This window comes from Nyctibius grandis, chromosome 4 (assembly GCF_013368605.1).
Source record: "Nyctibius grandis isolate bNycGra1 chromosome 4, bNycGra1.pri, whole genome shotgun sequence".
Taxonomy (NCBI): domain Eukaryota; kingdom Metazoa; phylum Chordata; class Aves; order Nyctibiiformes; family Nyctibiidae; genus Nyctibius; species Nyctibius grandis.
The window spans coordinates 25,488,356-25,514,658 of record NC_090661.1 but is presented as its reverse complement, the minus strand read 5'-3'; the positions used below and the strand labels follow the sequence as shown (position 1 = coordinate 25,514,658).

Here is a 26,303-nt window from a genome sequence, read left to right as displayed (position 1 = left end):
GGCGCAGAACCCAAGACAGGGATTTTATACTTGAGTAACATCTCCTCAGTTTGGCACCTGTACAGAGAGAAACATGAAGGCAGAAGAAAGAAGGAGGACAGGAAACATCAGGAGACTTGGAACACTAAGCTTCTAACTTCACCGGAGGGCTCAGAGGAAGGGCTTCCACCAGAGTGGAAGACCGCAAGGACAGAAGGAAGGATCAAGAAGTGCAGCACAGTTAATGGGCTTTTATAGTAATGCTTGGAAGAAACAGAAAAAAAAGTGATGGTGGATCTCAGAACTACCCAGCCCTGGCATAATGGAAAAGCAAGAGAGCGGCATGGGTACATGGTTGACAGAGGGACATTGGTACCACAAAGGCATGTCCATGGTGGAGCAAGATAGACCTGGCGAATCCAAAACCACATTCCACCTATCCCCAGCTCATGCAGCTGGAGAAGTGTGTATGTATACTTGCACAGTAGGAAGCAACCCTCTTTCTCCATAGTCATGGTTTTGGCATTGCTTTCAACTTGTCCTCAGTCTAGGCCCCTAAAAAAAAGTAATCAAAAAGCCCTGGTCTATAGCCACTCAATCAGATACTGACATACCAGATCTCACACGCTTTGAAAGGCTGGAACCATACCACTTTCACAAGGACCTCCTGAAATACTGACAGTTCGCCTGTGGCTATACTAGTGATGCAATACATACAGTCACTACTGCCCATCACAGTAGTGAGTGCTATGATTCATGTACCTTTACAGCAGACACCTGAGAAGTGTGCATCCACTTATGCTACACTAATGGATCTCAAAATGAGACTACCATCTTGAAACTCAGTATATTTGAGCAAGTTACAGCTGGGAAACCTGCTTTCCCATGTTAGTCTCTTGAAGATCATGACCACACATGCTTGACCTCAGAAACGTTAGCTTTACTATCATGCTCTCAGAAGCATAGCACAGGGAGAAAAGGACCACTTGAACTCTCATTGACTATTTATCCATGCCATGGCTGTGCACATTTCAACCGGAATTCAACCACCACAAACAGGAACCATTGGTATGTCTGCTCATTCCTTCATCTTCAAACATTAAAACTGTGCACCTCTCTCTATAAATAGGGCTTTCAAAAATATACTGCATGAGTCCACTTTCAAATGGAGAGGAAAAACACGAAGACCTGAATTTCAGAGCTGTAAGCAGTCACCATTGCCTTTAAAGTCACCAAAAGCTACAAATGCTTGGATAAGAAACTATTCATTCTGTTATCATAACAGCATAGGTACCTAGTTTCAGCTCCAGAATGTGAACCTCATCCATTTTTCAGATTACATTTCTAAACTGAATCTCTAGTTTGGTGTTTTTAAAAAAAAAAAAAAAAAAAAAAAAGCGGCAACAATTCTAAGCTTCTTATTCACCATCAAACTACATCTGCAACATCCTCCTCCCTGAGTGGCACGATGGTTATAGTTAAGATTCATTTTCTGTCTTCCTCTGCTCAAAAGAGACTTCATAAGTGAACTGCACTACCCAGATAAGCCACTGGATAGCATGCAGGGGCAAACAATTGTGCATGAGGATACTTGAAAAAGCATGCATAGAGTAGCACTACTGGTTAGCTATTGATCCACAGACTTCAAGGCACAGAAAAGCATAGGATTATACCCCAACTTTTTTTTTTCCTCGCAAATGCTCTCTAGAAAACAAAGAGACAAGTATTTAATTTCACAAACATTAATTATGTTGAATCCATTCAACATTAATGTTGAATCCATTAAGTCAGTTTTCTCCCCTTCTTCCTTCCCACAAGGATCTCAGACATTCATGAACCATATCTAAAAGTAGCATGACAGATTAAAAAAAAAAAAAACAAAACCACAAAACTTTCACTGCCTAAAGCCTTTTAGCATTTTGTATTCAGGCAGATATAAACCCGCACTACCAGGGCAAGGAACTGAATAGAAAATTCCTTGTCTTTATCCAGAGAAAGCTAGCCTGCTCTCCAGTCTCAAAACATGCCTTAAAAGTAGTTTTTGTCAGTACAATGTCTCTTGCTCTTTTACATTTGCTAGTGCTTACAGCTCTGATGCTTATTAAAATTGGTTGGCACTCAGAACTGGGGTCTTGAATGGATGCAAAAACTGATCTCAGTTCCTGAACAGAAGACTCTACTAATTATGCTACATTCACATCAAAATAAGCCCCAAAAAGTCAGAAGAGCTTGTTTACACAATTTTATCACCTATTTTACCTTACTTTTAAAAAAGACTGGAAACACTCAAGAGTTCAGAAGTCTCTTTCTGTTTCCCTGTGGGGAAAAGAAGGGTGGGGGATATAAAGGGGAAATGGAAGAATTGCAGCAACCAAAGCTGACCTGTACAGAAAGCTAAAGAGCAAAGCTAAAAAGCTTTGGAGGAAGGCAATGCCATTAGCCTGGTGACAGCATACTTTTGTGAATACCTGGAGAGAGAGAGATGGGTTTGTTCAGTGTGGTGACAAGGAGGCTGGGGGTGACCCAAAACCTTCCTATAATTATTTCAAGGGCAGCTGCAAGTACAACAGCCAAACTCTTCTTGGTATTGCCAGATAAAATAACAACAGGCAAACCCATCAATTTTGGCTGCGAACTTTCAGACTGGACACTAAGGCAAAAGCCATTTGCTAGAAGAGCAGTGCAACACTCTTAACAGGTTGTCCAGAGAAGTCAAGGCGTCCCTGCCCTTGAAGGTTTTCAAGATTTGGCTGGATAAAGCCACAACTAGCCCGTGACCTTGTGTTAGCAGCAACCCCACTGCTAACACTAGGAGAGCAGGAGGTTAGACTAGAAAAATTCCTAGAGATCCCTTCAAACAAACAATTCCATGATTCTGTGATCTGATATTTTGTATAGTGGATATAGCAGAAGGAAACAGGTAGCAGAAGTTTCACTGTTCCACTTCTACTATGGATAGCAATGCAGCATAAAGGGAGAATGCCAATACTGACTGAAGTTTAAAAAAAGGGAGTAAAATAAAGGGGTAAAGAACCAAGCAATATTTTTGGACATATTCAAAGAGCATAAGTTTCAGAAGAGAGTGCAGAAACCTTTAATGGAGAGATTTTTCAAAAAAAAGTCTTGAGAGAAGTCCTTGTTATCTTCTTCATTCCTTTTCTTTTTGCCTATCTCTTTCTCTCCATGTAAACACACACAGAATTTTAACCTATGCTGCTTCTGTAAAATTAAGCAGGCCTGTCAGCCAGAAAAAGTATATTTTTAATCTAAAGATGTCTGCATTGCAATAAAAGCACCACGTATTATCAAAACTAAGTTTCCACAGAGAAGGTAATCCACTTGAACAAAACTGATATACCTTAGGTTGAACTTCAGAAATTGGTAAAACACCACCTGTACTGTGTTTCTGCTTTTCATGCAGTGGTACTCCGCAGGTATTGGCATGGTAAAAGCTAACTGGTTTAAATGGTGATCTCAACTGGAAGTGCAAGTCTGGAATTACAAGCGTTCCATTTCTGAAGGTCAGAGAGATGAACTTCAAAGAATCTAAAGGAGATGCAGTCTTCCAAAGGGCTTGAAGAAGATACATCAGCTAGTCTTCACAGGAAGGTACTTGTAATATTCATTAGTGGTTTATAGTGACTTAGGCTGGAAGAAGACAAGGACATGGACTGCAATAAAATTAGCATAACAAATTGAAGCTGTGACAGCTATTGGTCATCAGGCCCACATAACTCAGAATGGCAATTCACTGTCTACATTTAGGGGCAAAAAAGCACCCTTAGCCAACATGGGAGTTACAAAAAGACAGCTTACCACAACCTGTTAAGTTTGGTACAGGAAAACATAATTGTTGATACAGAAAGCCAGATTTAATTCTTCATTTGTTTATAGTGTTAAAAACGTAAGACACTGAAAATTTTTTCTAGCTTTTCCATATCCAATACATCTTTCCCATACTATCTACATTCACACTGTTTTTACTGCCTTTAGCCAAGCATGAGTTCCTAGGTTATTTACCTTTTCAGTTTCAATAGGTACTCCAAAGTCATAAATGAGCAGTACCTGCTCCTTCTTCCTTTTCCTCTCAAACTGACAGAGTACTATTTAAGCAAAATTTGGGGAGGAAGAAACTGCCTGGTTACAAACGCACATAGGAACACATCTTAAGATGTAACACTTTCTCCTGCAAGCATCTGTCTCTAAATACTCTCACACTGAGGTAACTGTCAGCAGCTTTACCTAAGAAAACACCAGAAAACAGAGAAAGAGCTTAGAGATTGTATCACAACACACACACACAAAAAAAAAAAAAAATCACACTCAGCTCTATTGCCAGTGAAGCTGTGTGTTAAGGAGCCCATGCCTCACAGTTTGTAGGTAGGCTTGAGCAGGAAAGAAATCCTGCTGGAAGACTTCGTATTATTGATGTAGAAAAGAGAAATACTCCACCAGTTCCTTCAGTCTCATTTGGAGACTGTGAGCACAGATTAAAAGAGGGCCACACTGCATGTAGATGAAACTGATTGGAAGAACAGCTGTCTGATAATGAAGCTAAATCTGCAAGTAATACAACTTTAACCACACCGGGGAGATAGAAGTAATATAGAGAGTAAAAGTGAAAAGAAAGCTGTAAGGAACTTGTAGTATGGTAAAAATTGACCCGTTGCTGGACAGTTTGGGGCTGAAGCCAGAGAAAGGCTTGGAAAGCCCTGTGAGAAGAGAAAGCAACAAGGAGACATAGAACACTAAAATTTGCTCCAGCTGAATCCACTTCAAGAACTGAGAGCATACACAAACCACCCTGTATGCTGAACGTGTACCTGTTCAGAGTGCTACCTTTTTATGCATCCTTCATTGCTGCACATTGGTTTAGCTGAAGGTACATCTCAGGGTGCTATGAGACAGCATCAAGCACTCTGAGGAGAAGTTATGCTTTGGGAGCTCTACAGCCAGTTATAATCTGTTACCAGCATAAAATTAATGTCATCTAGTCTGTCCTCGAGAAGGACTATAACAACAGTAGTTAGAATGCTTTCAGGGACCAGTTTTGCTAGCTTCCTCTCCACTGCCAACTGTCCCCAAAATAAACAGCATCCTTTAAGATGTTTAGTATAAGGTTTAAATCTAGGTTTTAAATGAGGTTCCCATTAAAAAGTCAGTGACTGCATGGGAATAGCTCAACAAGCAATTGCCTTTTTTCTTAACATAAACCTCTCTCAGGAACTGGGACTGGACATTATTTTTTCAAGGCCAGGTTGGATGAGGCTTTGAGCAACCTGGTCTAGTGGAAGGTGTCCCTGCCCGTGGCAGGGGGTTGGAACTAGATGATCTTTAAGGTCCCTTCCAACCCAAACCAGTCTGTGATTCTGTGATTGTACTAAACAACTGGAACTAAACTTCTGGATACTAAACTCCAGGACATTTCCTGGTGTTAAGTTCTTGTTTTGCTAATTATGCTTAAAGGGGAAAAAAAATCTAGCACGTCAAAAAGGTAAGATAGCCTTAAGTTGGTAACAATTCTCTATTGTTTTAGCTAGTAAAAAAAGCTGTGCTCTCACGCTTAATTGCACAAATAAGGCAGACAACTTTGTCCCTTACTCCTCATAAGGCCTTTGTAGTTTAGATGGTTTTGAGAACCACCGTACACAATAGGAGAATGACAGGCATGGACATAGGTTAATCCTGTTTATAAGAAGATCCCTAACTGAATTTTAAAAAGATACACCACTGTCTTCACAGTACAGGTAAGATCTTATACCACCTTTATCAAACTGAGTATTGCTGTGGAGAGCAACAGGTGTAATAACAAAAAATTCAGTGTTTGCTTCCAAAGCTGGAAATTCCAGCTACATTTTGGAAGCAAACCCTAAGAGTATGTGAGAAGTGATATTAAAGCAAAATCCCATAAAGCTGTAGGAGACTGGCATGGTTTGCTTTTATGCCCCATCAAAAATAATTAAAACCATAAAAGGTAAACAAATGGGGGGGCGGGGGGGGGGCGGAGAAAGACTCATTAATAACATGGAAACCCAGTACTAAAAAAAAATTAAATTGGTCCATTACATACAAAGGGTCTTTGAGGTTTTTGTTTGTTCTTGCTACTATGCTTACACTAACAGTTGATTCACTGACACTGCAGGGAATGGACTTGTACTATGCTAGTTCTTTTGAGCAGTTGCCCATTGAATCTCTGTGCAAATGCACTCCAAAAGTGCATTCCAGTAGATTTAGGTTGTATAAAGATGTATTCTACAGAGTTGCACACAGTTTTAGGGAATATTTTATACTTAAAGGTTCAATTACCACCATCAGCTGAAAAAAAAAACCCACAGTGTTTTTTGTTGCTTCAAGATGCATTGTTTCAGAGTAACTTCAGGAAACTGCTAATGGGATCAAAGGAAATCCTTATCCTTAATCTATGTCACATATTCATGAATGAGAGAACATGCTGATTCCCTTTTGTTACCAAGGCACCAATGTTGCTGTGGTAACCACACTTACATGAAACAAACTACTCACCTGCACAATGATGCCCTTGTTCTTGTATTCTGCATGGAGGCCTCGGGAGAAGTAATCCACAAAAGCCTAGAGAGAAAAGAAGGGAAATATACAGCATGCTATGCATTAAAATGGAAACTGTAGTTGCGGGTTTTTGTAAGCATATTTGAATTACTATTTATCGATCCTGTTTTCAAAGTGAAAAACCTTAGGTTTTCAAAGAAACTTTGCATATTAGAGCAATGCCATCTGAATAGAAACCCTATGCTTACAAAGCATTTTTACAGAAGTGAGGCTCAATCTAAACAAATAAAACCCTTTTTAATTTAGAAAGAAAAGGAATAGATTCCTTACATAAAGCCTAGTTAAAAAAGGAAAATAAGATTTTGTATGTTCACATTGTCCACTACTTCATGTCTTTAAAAAAAGTCTAAGGATATGAGTGATTTAAGTAGGTTACTCTTGTGCATGGTTTTTAAAACATAGTGTTTAAATACTTTGCCTTCTGCCTTTACATTTTTAAGAAATGCCACCCTACGGTGATACTTCTTCCTAGTCCTGAAGTCCACTACCACAGATTCTCTCCCCAGCTTCTGGAAGTTGTAGAAACTACAAGACTAAAAGTTGCAAGAAAGAAGTGAAAGGGTAAATGCTTAAAAGGTTAATGCTAGTACCTGCCTTCAAGATGCCCTCACATCTGATACAGCCGCCTCCACAACCACAAGAAGAAAGCATTGCCCTAATAACCCAAGGCTACTCAGCAGTTCAAACCAGCATAGATTCCCCCTCCCCAAATTCTTCTAAGCCACCTTTCCACTCTTCCCTCCCACAGTCCAGTGAGACAAAATAGCAGGTTCTGCTACGGTTTCTTGTTTTGGTGAAACAATACAGCCAAGTAGGATAAATGGCAGATCTTCAACTGAAGGAACTAAACTATCTTATCTGTGCTTGAAGCCAAAATAAATACTAAGTAAATTAATTCAAGTATTTAAGAAGCAGTTGCTTCAAACCAGTTTCAAAACAAACAGCAAAGCTCTAGTATTGCACCTGCTTTACAACCTTCCTTTGCTGACCATGTCATCACTGGATTAACACAAGTTCTAACTGAAACCAGTGTTTAAAGCTTGCAGTGCCTCGTGTTTTTCCTATTAAGGTCATCCTACTGAACTCAGCCTATACAAGCAGCAGAAGAAACACTCCCACACTGCTGAGCTATTTCTATAGATGCTTTTCTGAGCATACACAAGATCTGAAAGAAAACTAGATTTTGCTGTGTAGTAGATAGGTCCTTTTATTCTTCATCTTCAAGTTGCATGTACAAGCTAGAAGGGGGCTCATTAAACCAAAAAAAGCTTATCTTCTGTCCAACTCTGTTCTTTCCTTCTCCCTTTCTTCCAAGTATAAGTTCTTAATGAAATCCAGTATTCAACAAGTCTCTGAAAATCAGGCCTACCAGCAATGATTCAAGTGAGCTAGTCATGCTATTGCAACAATAAGGCACTTGTATAGACATGCAAATAGTTCAGTGTAGTCCCTGAACACAGTTACCAGATATAGGTGTGATAACTGCCCAGAGTATATCAATAATCTATTTAAAATAAATAAAAAACTTTATTGTGTTAATCAAGGGACTTTGATCATTCAAATTTCTATTTCTACATGAGAGAGTCCTGAAATGAGTTACTGTTCCAAATATGGAAAGACAGTATAAAGAGACTGTCATCTCTACTGGTTGAAGAGAGCTTGCAATAAAGAGAATGTTCCATTTTATATAAGAAAAAGCAGCTTCCAGTATCCAAATAAACTTTATAGAGTTTTTCTTCTTGAAGAATTTATTTCAAGACAAAGACCTCCAGAACCTCAAGCCCCCCAGCAGCCTATAACTTAAAACAGTCTTAAGAACATCATCTAATTAAGCATCCCCTGAATAAACAGATAAACATTGCATTAAGAAAACGTCTTCTCCTTGGATATCCAGTAACAAACCCAAATACTAAAGACATGGTGAGGAAAAAAAAAAAAAAAAAAAAAAATCGTATTTCACTTCTCATTAGTATTAATGCAGGTAGATACTATGATTCCTTTGAAAGTGTCTCGTTTAATTGTAAAACAGGGAATTCTCCACAGGAAGGTTAAAGAGTTGGACTGCGTCTGTTCCTGATAATTAGCCAAAGCCATTGACTTAGACCTGAAGGATACTATGCTTTAGACCCCTTCTATATAGATGAGGAAAAAAACCCTAGAAATTGCAGATACAGTCTTTCTATAGCTACATCAGGGGAGTCACTTTCATGCTTACTAATCTTGCTGTGGTAGAAGATGAACAGTGCTGAGAATCGGCAGATTACTTAAGCTGTAATTGAGTTTCTTAGGGGGAGGGGAGGAAATATTTGAGATTCTTACTGAAAAAAAGACTAACCATAGCAGTGTAAGGCATATTATCACTAAAATCAGAAGCTCAGTTCATTCCATAAAGCTGAAGGCACTGCCACAACAAAAGTGACCTTTTGCATTAAAACAAAGAACTGTGCTCTCAGGAAACAGCTATTTCAAGAGCAAATTTTATCAGCTAAAACTAATTCAGGCTTTCATGATTTCTAAACTTAAATATCCCCTTCTTTACTATGAATAAAATAGTGTGCATCAATTCCTTTCTGGAAATATGAAGATGTTACTGAGAGTCTAGAGGAAACATAGGTCTGTTCTGACATGAATGACACTACCTAAGGTTTCCTCATACTCTCAAGGTTCTGCTTAGACTCTGAAATCCTTGAAGTATTTAAGGTAATTACCAGGTGCACCTGAAAAAGCTGTAGTGCCATATTGCTTTAATACCAGTGTAAATGTCTCTCGCATTTAGTTTTATCACGTATGCTTCAGTTCCATACTGTGTACCCACATTCTGTCTTTATGGTGTTAACTAGAGACTTTTTAGGTGAACATTTTAGAAGTCCCTGTAAGTATCTTTGGAAAAAAATAAGAACAGCTGCAGAAAGACAAAACTGTCCCAGTGACACAAAGAGAAATCAGAGCAGAAAAATTTAACATGAAATGTAGATCTAGAGTAGTAACTTATGAACTGGTAAAATAAACCAGCCTATTGTGGAAAAAGACAGGAAATTTCAGTAAAAGGGGTATTTGGCTAAGTGGGGAGCTTCTTGATGAACTAAAAATGAGCACGAGAGACAGAAACAAGGAGAAATAACAAGAGAGAAACATAGAACATTATTGGGTACTTAGGAATAAAATCCAAGCTAGGAAAAGACTAGTGAAGGACGTTAAGGGTAGCAGTAAAGGATCCTCTAGGTATACCAGTTTCAAGAGGAATTTCAGACAAATGGGTGTCTGTTGATGGGTTAAGGGAGACAACCTAGAGATAAAGGATAGAAAAAAAGTTAAGGTGTTCAACAATTCTCTTGCCTTTGCACAGCCAAAGCCTGCTCCCACACCTCTGCATGCACCAGCGTTGTTTAATGGAAAAGATAGGCAGAGGCAGCAGCAATTTAGGGACTACTCAGAGAAACTCAATGTATTCAAATCCATGGAGCCACTATGGATTCACTCAGAAGAGCTGAAAGAACTAGTCCATATGTATACAAGTCTGCTGCCTACGACATCTGAAAAACTATGGAAACTGGGGGAGGTCTTTGACAACTGGAAGAAGGCTAACATATCCCTCCTTGAAAAGGCAAGAATGATCCTGTCAGCTTTAATTCAGTTTGTGGAAAGTTCATGGAGCCCTCCTTTTGGAATTCACTTCCAAGCATGTAAAGGACAAGAAGATATATTAGAAACAGTTAACACAGATTTACCAACAGCAAATAATGCTTGACCAACTAAATTGCTTTCTACAATGGAGTGGACTAGCTTTGTAGGTGAGGGAAACAGATTTTTAATGTAAGCTATATGTGAGTGTATATATAGACATATTTTCACTTTAGTAAAGCTTTTGACACCATCTTCTGCAGCATTCTCATTTGGAAGTCAAGCATATATGTGCTGAAAGGACAAACTGCTGGCCAGACTGAAAATTGGCTGGACCAGCAGGCTCAAAGGGCCATGATCAATAGCTTGACATCTGGCTGATAACAAGCAGAGAACCCTACAGATCAATACAGAGGTCCATATCCTTCAGTATCTCCTACCAGCGACCTAGATGATGACACAGAGCACACCCTCAGCAAATTTGCAGATGACGACATTGGATGGAGTGGCTGACATGACAGAGCTTCAGTCCAGAGACATCCTGATAAACTTGATTATTGTTAAACATCATGAGATTTCTTGACTGGCACAGAGTGAAGTGCAAAGTTCTGCATGGCGAGTGGGATAATGCCATGCCTTAATTTTGGTTGAGTAGCAGCCCTGCAGCAAAGAACATGGAATTTATGGTGGCTGACAGGGAGAAGATAAGCCAATAATCCACTCACTGCAAGAACATCAAATGACATACTGGGCTACATTAGAAGGATGTACAGTCAGCAGGGAAGTTGACTATTTGGTAATGGTGAGGCCCTAGAGCTCTATCCTTTCTCTTATCCAAAATGCTAAACTTAAGGCAGCTAATAAAAAAGGAGGACAAATGTTTGCTTCCAGCAAGCACCAGAAGAGTCCTACTTAAAGAAATACATAGACATATGTATTGAAGATACACATCTTCAGTAAGACTAGAGAAAAAAGTTTCAAGGTCAAAATATGAAAGTGTGTTAAACTTATTCAATGTCCTTTCTCAACCTCACACTAAGCTTGCTTGGTACACTAGCATCCTTTTCCATGAAAAAGTAGAATGCATGATGACATATATAAAATACTCATTTCCATGCCAGTAAACCCTTGCACTCATTTTTCTCTTGACCTTCCAGCTTCCACTGTTGGAAAAATTTAAGTTAGAAACTCCGTACTTTTAGTTCATGAAAGCACCACTAGATGGACACCAAAACATTTACTCCTGTAGTGCTGGTTTACGTTTGACACTCAATTTCAGTGTGGAAAAGAACACTTACCTTGGTTGCAGAGTAAAGAGTCAGCAGTGGAGTTGGATACATCCCAGCAGCTGAGGAGATATTCAGGATTACCCCTTTTGATCTGAAAGGCAGTGAAGAAATCATGAAATAAAGGAAACATCTTTCATGTTTCAGAAAATTACTGCAAGCCTGAAGAAAACCTTGAGGATGCAAGTGAGATTAAGATCTGTTTAAAAACCCCAACCAAATCCTAAACTGAAATTTACTAATATGACTGAGCACAATACAGCTGGTATAAATCAGGAACAACTCCAAGGTCAAGCTCCACACACACACAGCGCGCTAAACTATGCTAAACCAATTGAACAAAGCTGGCACAGGTCCAAAAGGCAACTTCTAAATCTCAGGCGAAGGTGACAGAAAAGGCAGCACAACTTTCTTGTATAGTTTACACTTTGATAATCCTTTTCATCTTCTAAGTGTTAGTTACTTCATGATACATCTTCAAAATAGGAAGTATCTGAATCTACTGCTCAAATACAGAAGTGTTTTAATATAGTATGGAAGATATTCAGTGGATGACTACAGAAAATACGAGTTGTTTTACAGCTGTATTACAGTAACACTGTAAATATCCCACAATAATATTTAGGTAAGGGTACCCATCTGAAATTAGCTACTACCTGCTCTGCCAAGCATTTGTAAAGCATGTGCAGGTAGGACAGAAAGTAAGACTCCTGGATTTCCCAACCCACTGACTGATTTTGAGCATGTCTATTTCATTGACTAGCTTTACCTACAAAAACAGACATTATTTAGTACTAGGTAGAAAGAAGAATTAATTTTAAAAGCTTCAGGTAAATTAGGACAACTACACTGTTAGAGGGTGCTACCGGACAGTCCAACACAGTGAAAGATGCATCTCTGCTTCTTCTTATCCTGTAGTAAATTCAAGCCAGTTTACCTGAATGTGCTACTAAGTGTGCTGTGTTTAGTGCAGAGTGAGAACATTCAGGCATCATGCAGCTCAGCTCCTGCAGATTCACATACCAGTTTCTCATCATATTTGTTCATTTGCGTATACCCTATGCCACTGCTGCCACAATGATTTAAGTAGCCATCTTGAAAACAAACAGCTAATCTTAAGTGACTCTTAAAAATTAAAATGATAGAACTCTGAAAATCGTGACAATAGATTCAAACCAACATGGCTTCTGCTGTGATAGAAGTGTGAATTAAATCTGTGATTGCTTCACCTCTAGAAATGAGATGGCTAACATGACAGAAAAGAATCATTTCAGTCATTCAAGATTTCAAACACCTTTGCCAGAGTTCATTGTGTTTTTCAGGAGTTATCTGCAAGGCTTGGTTGGTGAAATAAAGTAGTAACATGGATCAAAATATGTAGTATGGAGAAAGTAAGACCACAAATTAATCATGAATTTTCATGACAGCAGAAGGTTAACAGTGGATGCCAGAAGTTTTTCATATCAAGACAGGTGGTGCTTGTGATATTTATTCATGAGCTCAAATGGGGATTAGCAGTGAAATGAGTATTCATGCAGTTTTTAAGAGATTACCAGATTGGACAATACTATAAGGAACTTTTTAAAGAGCTCAGACTGCTATGTGAGCAGACTACAGAATGGAAGATGAAAAATCAATATGAAAAAAAACAACAATGCATACTAAAGAAAATAACATTAATTAATCACAAACCTTGCAGGACTCTAAATCAACTATCTGCTCCCTGGAAAACCTGAACAAAGTCCACAAGGAGTTCTCTTTTATGCAGCAGTCACCAAAAACGGCCAAAGAACAGGATGGTGGAAATGGCAGGGGCAGATCCACCACCACTGAAATCTTGTATTACAGTCCATGGAACACTTTTATCCCTCCAAATATAGGACAGAAATATTAAGAACCTGATGATTTAAGAAAGGGGAAAAAAGCCTGATACATCGATAAAGTGAAAAGATTGGTTCAATTTAGCTATTTAAGAGACTATTAAGAGCAGCCATGATAAGAGTATACAGCTTAATGAATGACAAAGATCAAGATCTTTGATTTATCCTCTCAGAATACAAAAGAAAGATGACATTTATTTAAACGAAAGACTGAAATTTAGATCCAATAAAAGGAAGTGCTCTTCCCATATTAAGACTACGGGAGTACTTGCCACAAAACTTAATTGAGGACAAAAGCTTAACAGGATTCAAAAAGGCATAAGCATTTATATAGATAAAGATGAGCCTCATGCTTATAAAACAAACTGAAGCTTTAGAAGAGAGGTTGGCATTCAGGCTGTAAAACACAGGTCTTGCAGCATCTGGCTAGACTGCAGCTTTCCAGCAGTAGTGACCATCATCTAGGTGCAGTGAATTAATGGTCTGACCCTCTTGGAAACACAACAAATTAATAGCAGTCCCTTGCAGAAGCTCCATGTATTGGTCTCTTTGAAGCAGTCAATGCCACGGTGGGTTTTGTGGTTTGGATTTGTCCTAGTCTTAAAAGCTCATAACTTAAAATCTCCAGATAAAAGGAAACTGAGAAGCATGCATGTAGGGGGAACTTCCAATTACTCAAATTACAATTTTGCTTCTTAGAGGAATTGCAGAAGAAATGTTTTTAGGAGGAGATCTGAAGAACTATGCAAGCATCAGTGCTCCATCCAACTCAACTGTGCACTTAATTAAAAAAAAAAGTTGGTCAAGATGAAGAGAGCCAGGCCCACACCCTCACACCTCCCCATCATTCTACCTTAAGCGGTCCAGTGCCAGGGAGGCTATATTTAGCCATCTCCCTGTTGCTGTGGCAACCAGTGCCTGCTCCAGCTGCACACCAAGTGGAAAGAGCAAGCTTCCTCTGTAATGTAATTATGCACTTGCTACTTCCCTGGCAATAAATACCATAGTTTGATATTTGTCTAGAAACAGTCAACTGATTTTTGGTGGTGGTGTTTTTTTTGTTCCCAAAGACATCAAGCCTCGATTTTCAGTTCTATGAGTCTCCCACCTTAGACAGGAGCTGGAAAATTTACAGAGGAACTGCTCATTTAAGTGTAATAGGAAGCCGCAGATTATAAATTGTCACTTTAACTGTTCAGAGCACAGGAGAGGAGCCACAGCAGAGAATCTAAATGCCATTACCAGAAGAGGCGTTCATCTAATGCTGCTATGTTTATTATAAATAAAAAGTAACAGACATACCAAGATGCAGTTGTGTTTTCTTCTTACAGAACTGGGTGCAAAGTATGTAGACTGCTCTATTTCTGTATTTGTCTTGTAATATATTGCCTTAAAGCCAAGACTCAAATATGTAAAAGTACACACTACAGCTGCAAGATGCTGTAGTGTGTCACTACAGCTGCAAGATGCATACTACGTCACATCTACTCAACACGCTATCGTCCTTGAACAAGTGAGGAGTAACGATGGGATTCCTAGTCTAGTTTTACTCTTAGAGTCAGGAGCCCTTTTTCCTAACCCACAGTCCCATGTGAGAAATTTATGGTTGGCCCAAAGAGCAGCCAAGCACAGCTACCATTCGTTCATGCTCTTGGGTTTGCTGGACAGCCATGTTCTCCTGTGGTTACAGACTCCTAGTGGTGTTAATGGCCTGTGAGCTATGGCTATGCAGGAATTGGCAGCTGCAGACATTGCTTCCGTGCACTGCAAATCCAACTGACTTCACAAAACGAAATAGAAAATTGAAGCTTTTTCAAATATTTTTCCCTGGGACAGAAACCAAGGCCTTCATTCAAATGGAGCAGTCATTCAAACTGGCTGCTCACACACAGGAAAAAGTTAAAAATGTGGGGATTTTTTCTAACCACCTTTTTCCAAACTTCTTCTTGAACATTTATCCTTGAGGTTCTTGAGGTAATCATGTAGACAGGAAAAGCGAGAAGAAACATAACATGGTGTGCTCAAGTGTATTCAGAAACAGAGGTCAGCAGGACCCTGGTTTGCTGCCTTTCATTCAAATAATCTTATCCAGGTTAATACGTAACAGAAAAACATACACAGAATATTGTTTCAGTAGAGTATTCATCATTCTGTCCTAAGAAGCTAAAGAGATCAACTCTGCCAAATAGATAACTACAACATTTGTTTAGACAAAAAATAAACTGAGGCAAGAAATTGTTAGAGCTTCAAAATTCCCAAAATTGATAACAAACCAACATAAAATCCTTAGACAGCAGAATGGCTTGGTCATGTTGGCATCTTCAGAGGGCAGTAGTTTTACAAGAGGCAGGTCCCTTTATCGATCAATAATAGTACATGGGCAAGGAGTAACTTTTGACTTACAAACCCTGAGTAGCTACCACCACTGTACTATAATCCTCATCCTCTACTCCAGCTTCATTGGGAGATATTACACGCCTGCCCCTGAGCTGTGTCTTAGGTCTTCTTTTCTAACTCAAGTTTCTGTACATGAAATAAACGTCTTATCTCCTGATTGTTTAACTAAAAATCTAAGCTCGCCCCCACCCTGATAGGCTAGACACTGACTCCCATACTGGCCACTAGCTCTGACACTTTGTATCCATAAAGAAACTTTGTTTTATATGTGAAACATTTACTCTGCATCTGTGCAACACTTGAATAATTGAATCCTGATCTGCAATAAAGACTCCCAGATTATGGGATGATACAAGAAATACCAATTTTTTCTTAATCTTTGTCGTATTTGGAGGTTTGCCCCATATATATGCTCCTCCTACAGTATTCATTTGGAGGCAATACCATGGTGACTGTCACGGTTCTACGCAGCTTTCCTCAGTATTGCGAGCGTAGCTCAGACCTGACCTAGGGCAACCCCCAGCAAGCCGGGGTTAGCACCGCAAGAGACTGCAAACAGCCTGGGAAAGTCAACATCAGCTAGAAAACAGCCTGGAGGGACTACATGGAAACCGTACACCTTTTAGTTTCACCTGGGAGCTAGCTAGGAAGCCAGTACACGTCTTCTGCGGCAAGAGTGGTGTGCATTAACTCCTATTTTAAAGAGCTGGTCTCTGATTCCACTTTTCCAAATGATCACAGACTTTCCTCAATATACCTCCTACTGTATAATGAGAACATATTCTTTACATCCATTTTACTTGCAATGACTTAGAGAAATAGCCTTAAGAAGGTTATTCCCAGGAACTGTAACCACCCCCTCAGAATAGCAGGTTGTTGAGTTAGTGCTGATGAGTCAGACGGGCTTTTTAATTCTGTTCTAAAAGGAATCACCACAACAGTGGAGAAGGGAGAGGAAAAATAAAAAGGGAATCGAGTGGAAAAGGCTTCCACCGTCTGATGATTCATGCACCATCAGCGTGACTCACCCAGCATTACTCTGCCATTAAAACATGGAGACTAGGCTGATTAGTCACAGTAATGAATTTTTCAAGAAAGGATTCTCCCCTATAAATAATGATGACTTTGTCTGGATAGTGTTAGTGTGACTCACCTTTCCAGCATGCTGGGCAGCACCAATCGTGTCATCTGCAAAAAGAAAACATTCGTGATGGCTGAGAATGCAGACATCAGACAGCCAGAGACCGAGGGAAGCCTCCCTTCCTCCCAGAAGCAGCTGCCACCCCCTCCACCCCAACCAAGGCTCGGGGAAGCAGAGACCATACTTTGCGTAGGCAGTTTATTTTTATTATACCTGGATAACTTGGCTCTGTCAAGTAGTGTGTGCACTGAATCTGGCAAACCCATCCAGCTAGTAGCGTTAAGTACAATAAGAGTAAAAAAAAAAAAAAAAAGTCTTCACCGCTCCACAGCATCCGTGGCCTCTGAAGAACATTAAAACACTGGAGTACTATAGTACATGTATGATCTTTCTCTCCCCACAAAAAGCATCTATGTTCTTCAGGATGGACTAAATTTACCATCTGTGCCAAGACTCAAGACAATATCCAATGCATTTTAGCTAGGCTTACTCAACTGCTGATTTTAAGTTAAAAATAAATTGTAGAGCACTAAGAGCACTGGACAGAACTAGTGAAGATTAAGTTTCCTACATTATGTTACCTACAGAAAACATTTAAGACCCTAAAACATTTTTTGCTGATTACACAGATGTTTTCACACTGAAGAACCTACACCCCCACAAGGAAAGTAGCCTGGCAAACCTCCCCACTGCTCTGGAAGCTCCTGCCTTCATTATGACTCTGAGCAATTTATTTACAACCTGGCTGAAGCATTCTCCAGAGCAGTAATCCTAAAACAAGCTTTCTGGTTGCAGACAGAGCAGCTCTGACAAAGGAAACAAATCAAGCATTGATCCAAACTTTGATGAATTTTTAATTAGTGTGAAATAGTTAATTTTCCTGCTACATTACTATCATCCTAAAATACAATTTAAATCCAAAATTTCTGCCTTTAAGAAAAAAATGTCAAAGTTCAGCTTGTGCCAAGTACTATCCTGCCCCAAACCAACCCCGTTAATAAATGTCACGTCACTGACACCAAAGACAGATCAGACAAGAAATATGAATTGTTACCACTTTTCACATCTTTAAAAGGTGTTCCAACAAAGTTCTCAAGAACAGAGTGAGGAGGGGGTGATAAAATACTAATGGCACCAAAATGTAGTGGTACTCCCACAAATATCAAATTACCTTGATAGCTTAAAACATGAAACATTTGAGTATTATGGGAGGAAAAACACCAAAAGAAAAAAGAAATCAGCATATACAGGAGTACAAAACACCTGTAAGCACTTTTATTACAAAGAAACAAAACTTACTGTAGCAAGTTATTCATATTACTATCACCACTGCATTAACCCTTGTATATGACTGAATCTGGGTTTGAGTTTTTTTGTTTGTTTTTATTTTTAAATTATAAAACATATCCTTTCAGGAATAAAGGAGAAAAATCACAAAAGAAAACAAAATTTCAGTTGATTGCAGTTGACACACAAAGAAAATGGTAGAGAAGGGCTGTGTTTTCTATTTTATTGGCATGTCTCACTTAGAATAGATTCTGCCATCAGCCATGCTGCATGACAGCTTCAATAAGGCACTGTACAGGCAGGAGTTGAACAGACCTTACTTTCATGAAGTCGGCTGTTGACATATTTAACTCTCAGCACTGCCCCAGAAGTCAAACTAAGTATTCAGAGTTTGTAAACATCACAAAGCTAAACAGATCTGATGCAACTTCAAAAAAACCTCTAACATTAAGTCTAAGTATACATGAGCTTTTTCATACACCAATGCTTCAAAAGAGATACGGAAACGAGTATTTCTTTTAATGTTAAAGGATAAAGAATAATTTGGGCTTGTTTTAAGACCAGTTCAAGACTGGCAGATCTTTATCAGGCACAAGCTTTATGATCTCTCCCACAGATCCTTAGCAAAAAGCTGCATACTGTTTTCTTGCCTCTCAGGGCAGTGTAATGCTGCATATTATCTCCATAGATTGACACGTGGACTGCAATTGCCTTCCTTTAGACAAGCCATAAATGGTCTGAAAAAACAGTACAGGATCTCCCTTTGTAATGGGGAGGGGACTCCACATTTGAAACTTTGTCACAAATCCACAAAAATGCATTTGTGGTCTGAATCCAAACTGCAACCCACCAAGCAGCTCTAACTTAGTGTATCATAAACCTTCTGGTTACTATTGATATCCAAATGAAAGCACAGAATAACATGCTACAATAATTGTTTGACTTATATAAATTAAACTATGAAGCCATTAAGAGCTGAGATATAACAACAGGTACACAATTCACGTAGAAATCAAGAAGTCTCTCATTACCAGCTGTGTTAACTAGTCTGTTTCTAAAGTTCAGCTGGACAGGCAATCAATTCCGCCACCCCACCCACCCCTCCCACCCCCCCCCCCCCCCCCCCCAGAAAAACGCTGATGCAAAACAGGATTTCTTACTCAACATTTGTTTCCATGAAAATTCGTATTTTGAGGGAATTTCAAAAATCTGTGAAATAGGGCAAAACTGTTTTCCCTATCTGTATTTTTACATCTTGCAATGTGTGAAGAGAGATATATGAATATCCAGTATCTTTATGTACAGAAAAAAATACCATTTTTTTAAAGAATAAAATAACAGAAGGCAGCTCTCTGAGTCAGTCTCACCTCACCCAGCCAAGTCCACACTCACACTGTTCCAGCAGTGCAAGAGCACTATTGGAAAAATGCTGACAGGGCATTCTGCAGCCCCTATTCAGGTCTGGCAAATTTATACATTGTACACACACGTAAAATATTCCCAGCATTAATTCAAATAAACCAATCTATAGCAGAAATGTAGTTTTGCCACTAATAACAGTGTCCAAACATGCTTGCATGATGTTTACCCAAAACAGCCAAACTGGTTAACACTCTTGTCTTCAATAGCTGTAATCTCAGACATGCCATTATGAAACAGGCAGCTCAACAACAAACATCTAAAATTGAATAAATGTTTCCCAGATAAAGAACCCAAATTGTAGCTAGGTCTTATTTAGAGATAGCCAGTTGTGTAATTGTGTGTATTTCATAAGTGCCACAGCATTGCAAGTTCGAGTCTATAGGAATTAGCACGCAGGATGCCAGAGAACACTATGGTAGTATTTCTTTCTCTGAAGGCAATCTAATAAAGTAAGAAGAAAGTGGCAGAAAACCTAAAGGAGAGTTGGGAACTACTAAGAAGAGTGCCTTCAGTTGGTGGTTACTGAACTCACTTAGGCTTCCTTCACATAACCGTTGTTTTGAACAAATAGACTATTTTCCATAGAAATTCCAGTGCTGCAGCTGAAAATGTGAATGTTCCCAAGACTCTGAAGGCTCAGGTAATTTCAGACAGAGTAGCCAGACACTAGGCTATGTGAAAACTGCCAGCTCATCCAAAGAAAACTGTTTTTTTCCTTCTGAAAGCTTGCATTAGAGCAGAGTGAGAACATGTGTGCATGCGTCTGAGAAATTTTGTCAGGACAGTCTCCTTGACATCAGAAGTTGTTCATCTTTTATGATTTATATAGTCTGACAAAAAGTTATGTTTAGCAGACATCCATGAAGTAGGAGTTGATGGCGTTTCTTTTGCTTGTTTTTCAATTATTTTACATATACACATGTAAACCTCTAAATAATACTACCATATATCTGGGGTATAGTTCCTTTGGTTTAGTAAATAAAGAAGACAAGAGCTGTACTGTTTTTAAGTCAACTTCTTTCACACCTAACACTCTAGCTCCTAAGTTCCAGGATGCTCACAGCAAATGTCTAACTTAAGGTAGAGGCTCATTACAGACCATTTTACAGGCAGCTGTCATTTCTTGATGTCCGTATATCTGCAACTGCATTTATTACATGCTTGGCAAGCACTGGTTGTATTGTCCACTCTTCCTCACCAGATCCGTCTTCTACCTTATAATTTTGGAAAAAGGAACACCGCTTTTAGTCTAAAGGAGCAGAGATTCCTACTGGCAGATACAAAAATGCAAAGCCATATGTCTAGAGATATGTTCTAAAAGAGGTGCTACACTTCAAAGCTCCTATTAGAGGACTAACAAATAGAAGTTACAACAATGTATTTTCAGTGGTTTTTCTTCAGAAAAAAATTATCCTAGTCTTCTCTCACTCTGATCCAAGCAATAGCTCAGGAGCAGAGCTTAGGGAAAGAATGATAATTTGCAAAGTTTAGAATACCTTTCAAGTAATATTCACTCAGACTGCTATAAAACGGTAAGAAAAGATGAGGTAAATATTCAAAGTCATCCTTCACAAATTATGGACCACATTATTGTTATCCAAAGCCAGAAACCTAATACCACAGTTGTATACTCAGAGAGAAATCAATCTATGGTAACATGTTAAGACTGAAAGTCACTCTTTGTACTTCCAAAAAGTATAATGATCTGTAATTAAGCCTATGCAAGTACAACAAAGGATGAAGCTAGAGAACTTGGACAACATTTCTACTTTGTTATGCAGCTAAGAAGCTTCCTTCAGATCTCACTCACGACTCTGGGGTGAAATGATAATAACTCAAAGCAACATAACTTTTTAAAGACTAGCAATTCCCTGTGGTGCACCCACACATGTAAAAACCGTAACTGCTACCATAAGATAATTCATAGTGCCTGGGCAGAGAGTTCATACAAGTTCACAAATGCACTAGCTGTTTAACAAATAGTTAACTGACAGTGTGCCTATGCAGCTCTCATCTGCAGACCTTGCACTGAAAGAACTAAGGAATTGTACTCATGCACTGTTAGTTGAATTGATCATGAAACCTATTCTCAGCAACTACTATTAAGTTTTTATAATGTACCTCTTTTGAAACAATAACTTCTTAATGCAGCTCATACCCCAAGCTGAACAAGAATGATTTATATTTGCAAAAACTGGCAAGTAAACCTGATGTCAATTCAAGAGAAAATCATGCAAAAACCCATGTGGCAAGGTCAGTAACCAGAAAGGGGCACGGGACATACAAAGGAAACTTAACATGCTGCAAGCCCTGTTCATTGTCACTCACCTTTCTTTGAGCAACATTTTTAGGATAGAAAGCTTTCCCTATTTAGATCCACAATCTTTCTGAGTCCAGTTTACAAGGGAAAGTTCTCAAAATAAGCATCTTTCCACCACCCTTTAAGTAGGAAAAAGACTACTCAAATAACAAGGCTGAACTTTCTCTTTTCAAGATGTGGAATGTGTATTTGTCTCAACCCCAAATCTACAAAAAGCCACAGAATTCCAGGATTTCCTAAATTTCCCCAAGTTACTTGTACTTTGAAGAAAAATCCCAAGCGCTTCCCTCGCTATTGCTGAAAAGTATTTATCACAGCTACGTTTCCCTTGTTCCAGCTTCCTGTGTGTCATGCTCTCAGGTTCAAAGTCAGCAAGGTGGGAAACTCAGCATCTCATTTCTCCCTCTGGACTGTCTGAATGATATTCACAGACACTTGCTCTCTTCCAAGCATTGGCAACTGTCTCTCCTTGTTATAAACTTATATTATGTACTTGGCTAAATCGTCACCCCTCCTTTGGTTATGACTTTGAATATAAATGTAGAGAAACCTCTTGACTAGACTGGAATACACACGCACAGAGTAATCTCTTCTCACAAGTCAGTGTTGCAACTTTCCTCAGAATTATGTTCCACTTACTGAGATCCTCTCCCACGCATAGCAAATACAAAAATTCACATAGCTCTAGCGGGGCACAAGCAACTATCATCTCATTTCTGGTAAGGTACCTTTAGAGACGTGGTATTAGGCTGCACTGGCCCATCTGAACACTCATGCAAGAGAGATATGTCATTTCCTACTGTCTTTCAGGATTATTGCTCCCCAGGTTTTTCTGCTTTCTGTGCACAGGTCTGCAAAATACTATTTCCCCTTGTTCTCAAATACTCTAGCTTCTTCTCCCCTTTTCAATTTTACATCAGTTATGGGTTTTGTTCTTGGATTTTTTTTTCCCCTAAACTCACAGTTTCAGACTTTGTAGGTAGAGTTGTTCCCTTGTCCTGCCTGGGATTCACCTCTCACTATCCACTAAGAGGACAGCTGACACTAGATCTCTCAGTTGAACACAGAGTATTTATGTATTTTGAAGTCTTAAGCATATATATGGTGATGATAAAAATCCTCCATCTTGTAGGCCTATTATCTCTTTGTATTTGACACTCAGTATAAAACATAAGTAAGGTCATCAAGGCAAAGGTTAGCACAGACACTGAGGCATGTACATATATGTAATTTACTCTCCCCCTTCCTCTATTAATGCCAATTTCCAACTGAAGCCTGGCCTGCAAGCCTAAAATTTACATTCCCCCACAACATAATAGCTTGCAAACCAATTCAGCTCCTTGCTTAATCAACTCCTAAGTCCCTCAACTATTTAGTCCTACTCATTTTTCAAGAGAACACAAGTTTATGCCTGACTCCCGATGCAATTAGCATATTGCAATGCTGCAAACAGAAATAACATACTTGCTGTTCCTTGCATACAAAACTTCTTGCAGCTTCCAAAGGAGAAAGAAGGGCTTTTCTGAAGTATGTACTAATTTTTTCCACCGGACAGCAAGTCTAGCATCCTTGGCTTTCAGGACATTAATCCAACAGCCAAATCAAGTTTAATTGTTTTTCCAGGTAAAAATCAAAGGCTGTAGCACACAAAGGTGAACTAACACAAGAAGATGCAGTTGATACAGAGAAACTATAGATGAAAACTATACAAAGCAACTATAATTTTGGCTCTTCAACGCTTGCTGGTTAGCGAAAAACCCCAGGACTTTTGACCTGATATTTTATGCAGTATCAGAAATATGTTTAGTTTTTGTCTCAAAATGCGATATCAAAAACTTACAATACAAACTCATGTTACCTGAACTGCCACCAACAATCATTAAAGAAAAGTTCTGCTTTTTAAATGCTCCCAGAAGCTTGAGATGAGATTATGACAGAAACCATGAAACTTCACATACTGCCCCATCTTCTTCCTCATTTATCTGTCAACTCAATCCTTGTATAAGGCTGTATTAAGTCTCAAGCTTTCCTGAGCAAATACCACGAACAAAAATTGTTCATTCTATTTATGGCATCATCAAGACCCAAGGCACTTCTTGTTTTGTATATTATATGAAGAACAGAGTAACTCCTGCACTGCACTTCACCATAAAAATGTGACATTTCCTGGAGAGCTTAAAAAGAACCTACTGTGGTTGGGGGGGCAGGATTTTTAACAAGTATTTTACAAGATGTGAGATTTCCAATGTGCCTTACATAGTTTCATGTAGCTTGTCTTCAGTGGTGTACATGGTGCTTTGAAGGCAGATCACAGCAATCACAACACTTCATGCCAGACTGATTGAGCCCCAAAATTGCACCACTGTAGGGTTCATGGGTGACCTAACCCAACACCCCTCTAAGGACCTGATGGGGGCAGGCAGCATGGAATAGGATTTGGGAAAGACATGTTTAAAAGCTTTGATGGGAAACAAGTTCTCAAACATTAGGAAAAATTTCATAGTATTAGATCCTTTACAGCTGGGAAAAGTAGTAAACAGCAGGACCAACTAGGCTGATAATTTATCCAGTGAGGTGATGGGGTCTTATCTCTCAGTGTACCCCTTCTTACATGCTGCATATGCCCTAGGAAATCCAATAAGCTGCCCAACAAACAAAAAGATGGGTCAAAACATAAGGAATGAGCATGACTCTTCAAAAATACCTACACTTGTGACAACAAAACAGACCTTAACATTTCTGCGGAATCAAACTGTGCAGAATATCTTGACTTTCTCACTTCAAGCCTAAGGGGTGTTTCAGCCAGCACTGAACTGGAGGTATATTTGACATATATGCCAGAAGAGTTATGGTGTCCAACAGAGGTGTTGCTGGTGGCCCACGGTGCAAGGTACTGACAGGGGATATCCCTACCTTTTAAGCACTGAGGAAGTTTGGTCCAAAAGTCAAGGAATTGGATGGCAATGCTCCAAAACATAACAGTAGACAGGTTATGCGACACCTCTGACGAGGATTTGGAGATAGTGTGAGAAGAGCCTGAGAGGGTACCAGCAAAACCTGCTTTGCCTCTCCTGTACCTTCACCTTTTCAGCAGACCTTCATCTCCTTGCTTAAGAATTCGGTGCTGTCTTCCATCCCAAACTTCATGTTTTTAATCAGGCAAGAAGGGAGAATATTTTTTTTTAAACACACTTATACCCCTGAATAAGAGATAGTGTCAGCTTAAAATACTCAACTAAATATTCACAGGATTACATCCCAAAAATCTAAGTGAAAGGGCATACAGACTTTTCCTAAAATTATTTTTTTCCTACCATGATTCTCTAGTTCTATGGGTTCTCCTGAAAAAATGACTTACAGATGGTGCATATCTCTAATGTGCTCCTCTCCCCAAAACAGTAAGCATCTGGCATGCCTACTGTTTAATTACACAACAGGCTCATGCAGGAGGAAACATTTTCAAGCCTGGAAGCTTATGCTCAAACCCAGTAGCAGAAGCTGTTCACAGTCAAGAATAGTTTTCAAACAGAAGCAAAAACACTATTAATACACAGCAAGATCTTCACTAAGTTTTTATACATGTGAAGACAACCATGTTAGAATGCCAAGAGACTGACAGGATGCAAATTTTACAAGAAACTGTATGACAATTTTGTTAAATTGGTGACCACCACTGATCATAAACACGATGACTCAAGCCACAAAACAGGGCTAGTTTATACTGAAACCAATATAATCTGGCTGAATCTCTGTAATTATAGGTGTATACTGTATACTATTATTCTAGCCTACCATCTTCAGAAATACGTATTAAAGTAGTTCATCTGTAACTTTCCTACTCTAACAAAATCCTTCCAGGAAGACTGACACCCCAAATTCTTTAATCACTGAATAGTGCACTCCCTCTGCTGGCACAGCACTGATGTCACACCTCAGCACAGACATTTTTCGATAACACTAATCTCTAGCTAAGAGCTCTATGCATGACAACACTTCTTCACATTTACACCTGGTGTAGCTCTGTTAACATTTTAAAAAGCATGCTAAATGACTTCCATAAGAGAAACTTCCAAAGGTGCCCATTAGTAACTGACTTCTCTGATGAAAATCTTACAGGAGTACAAGACACCATGGGCCACAATCCTTCTCAGTCAACTAAAAATCTGTACTTGTCAGGCTAGCAGCCATTTTCAAGGTGAAAAGCTTCTGAAGACTCACTGTTATAGCATTTCTAACTTTGCAACAAGTAGTTCTAAGATGTCAAATAAATCACATAAAAGCGAGAGTTCGCAGCAGCAAGCTGACATTAACAATGCTGCTCAGTCATGCACGGGTTGCATTTTCACTGTTTGCCTATGTTTTAATAAGGTGTGAAAATCTTATAG

At 39.1% G+C, this 26,303-nt stretch overlaps 1 protein-coding gene across 1 annotated transcript in view; it reads right to left on the bottom strand.

Annotated features, from left to right (window-relative positions):
• Positions 1-26,303, bottom strand: part of HSD17B12 (hydroxysteroid 17-beta dehydrogenase 12) — a 91,970-nt gene that overhangs the window by 2,451 nt on the left and 63,216 nt on the right. The window contains 3 exon segments of the mRNA XM_068398701.1: positions 6,502-6,567; positions 11,484-11,565; positions 16,902-16,936. Coding sequence (XP_068254802.1) covers positions 6,502-6,567; positions 11,484-11,565; positions 16,902-16,936 — 183 coding nt within the window.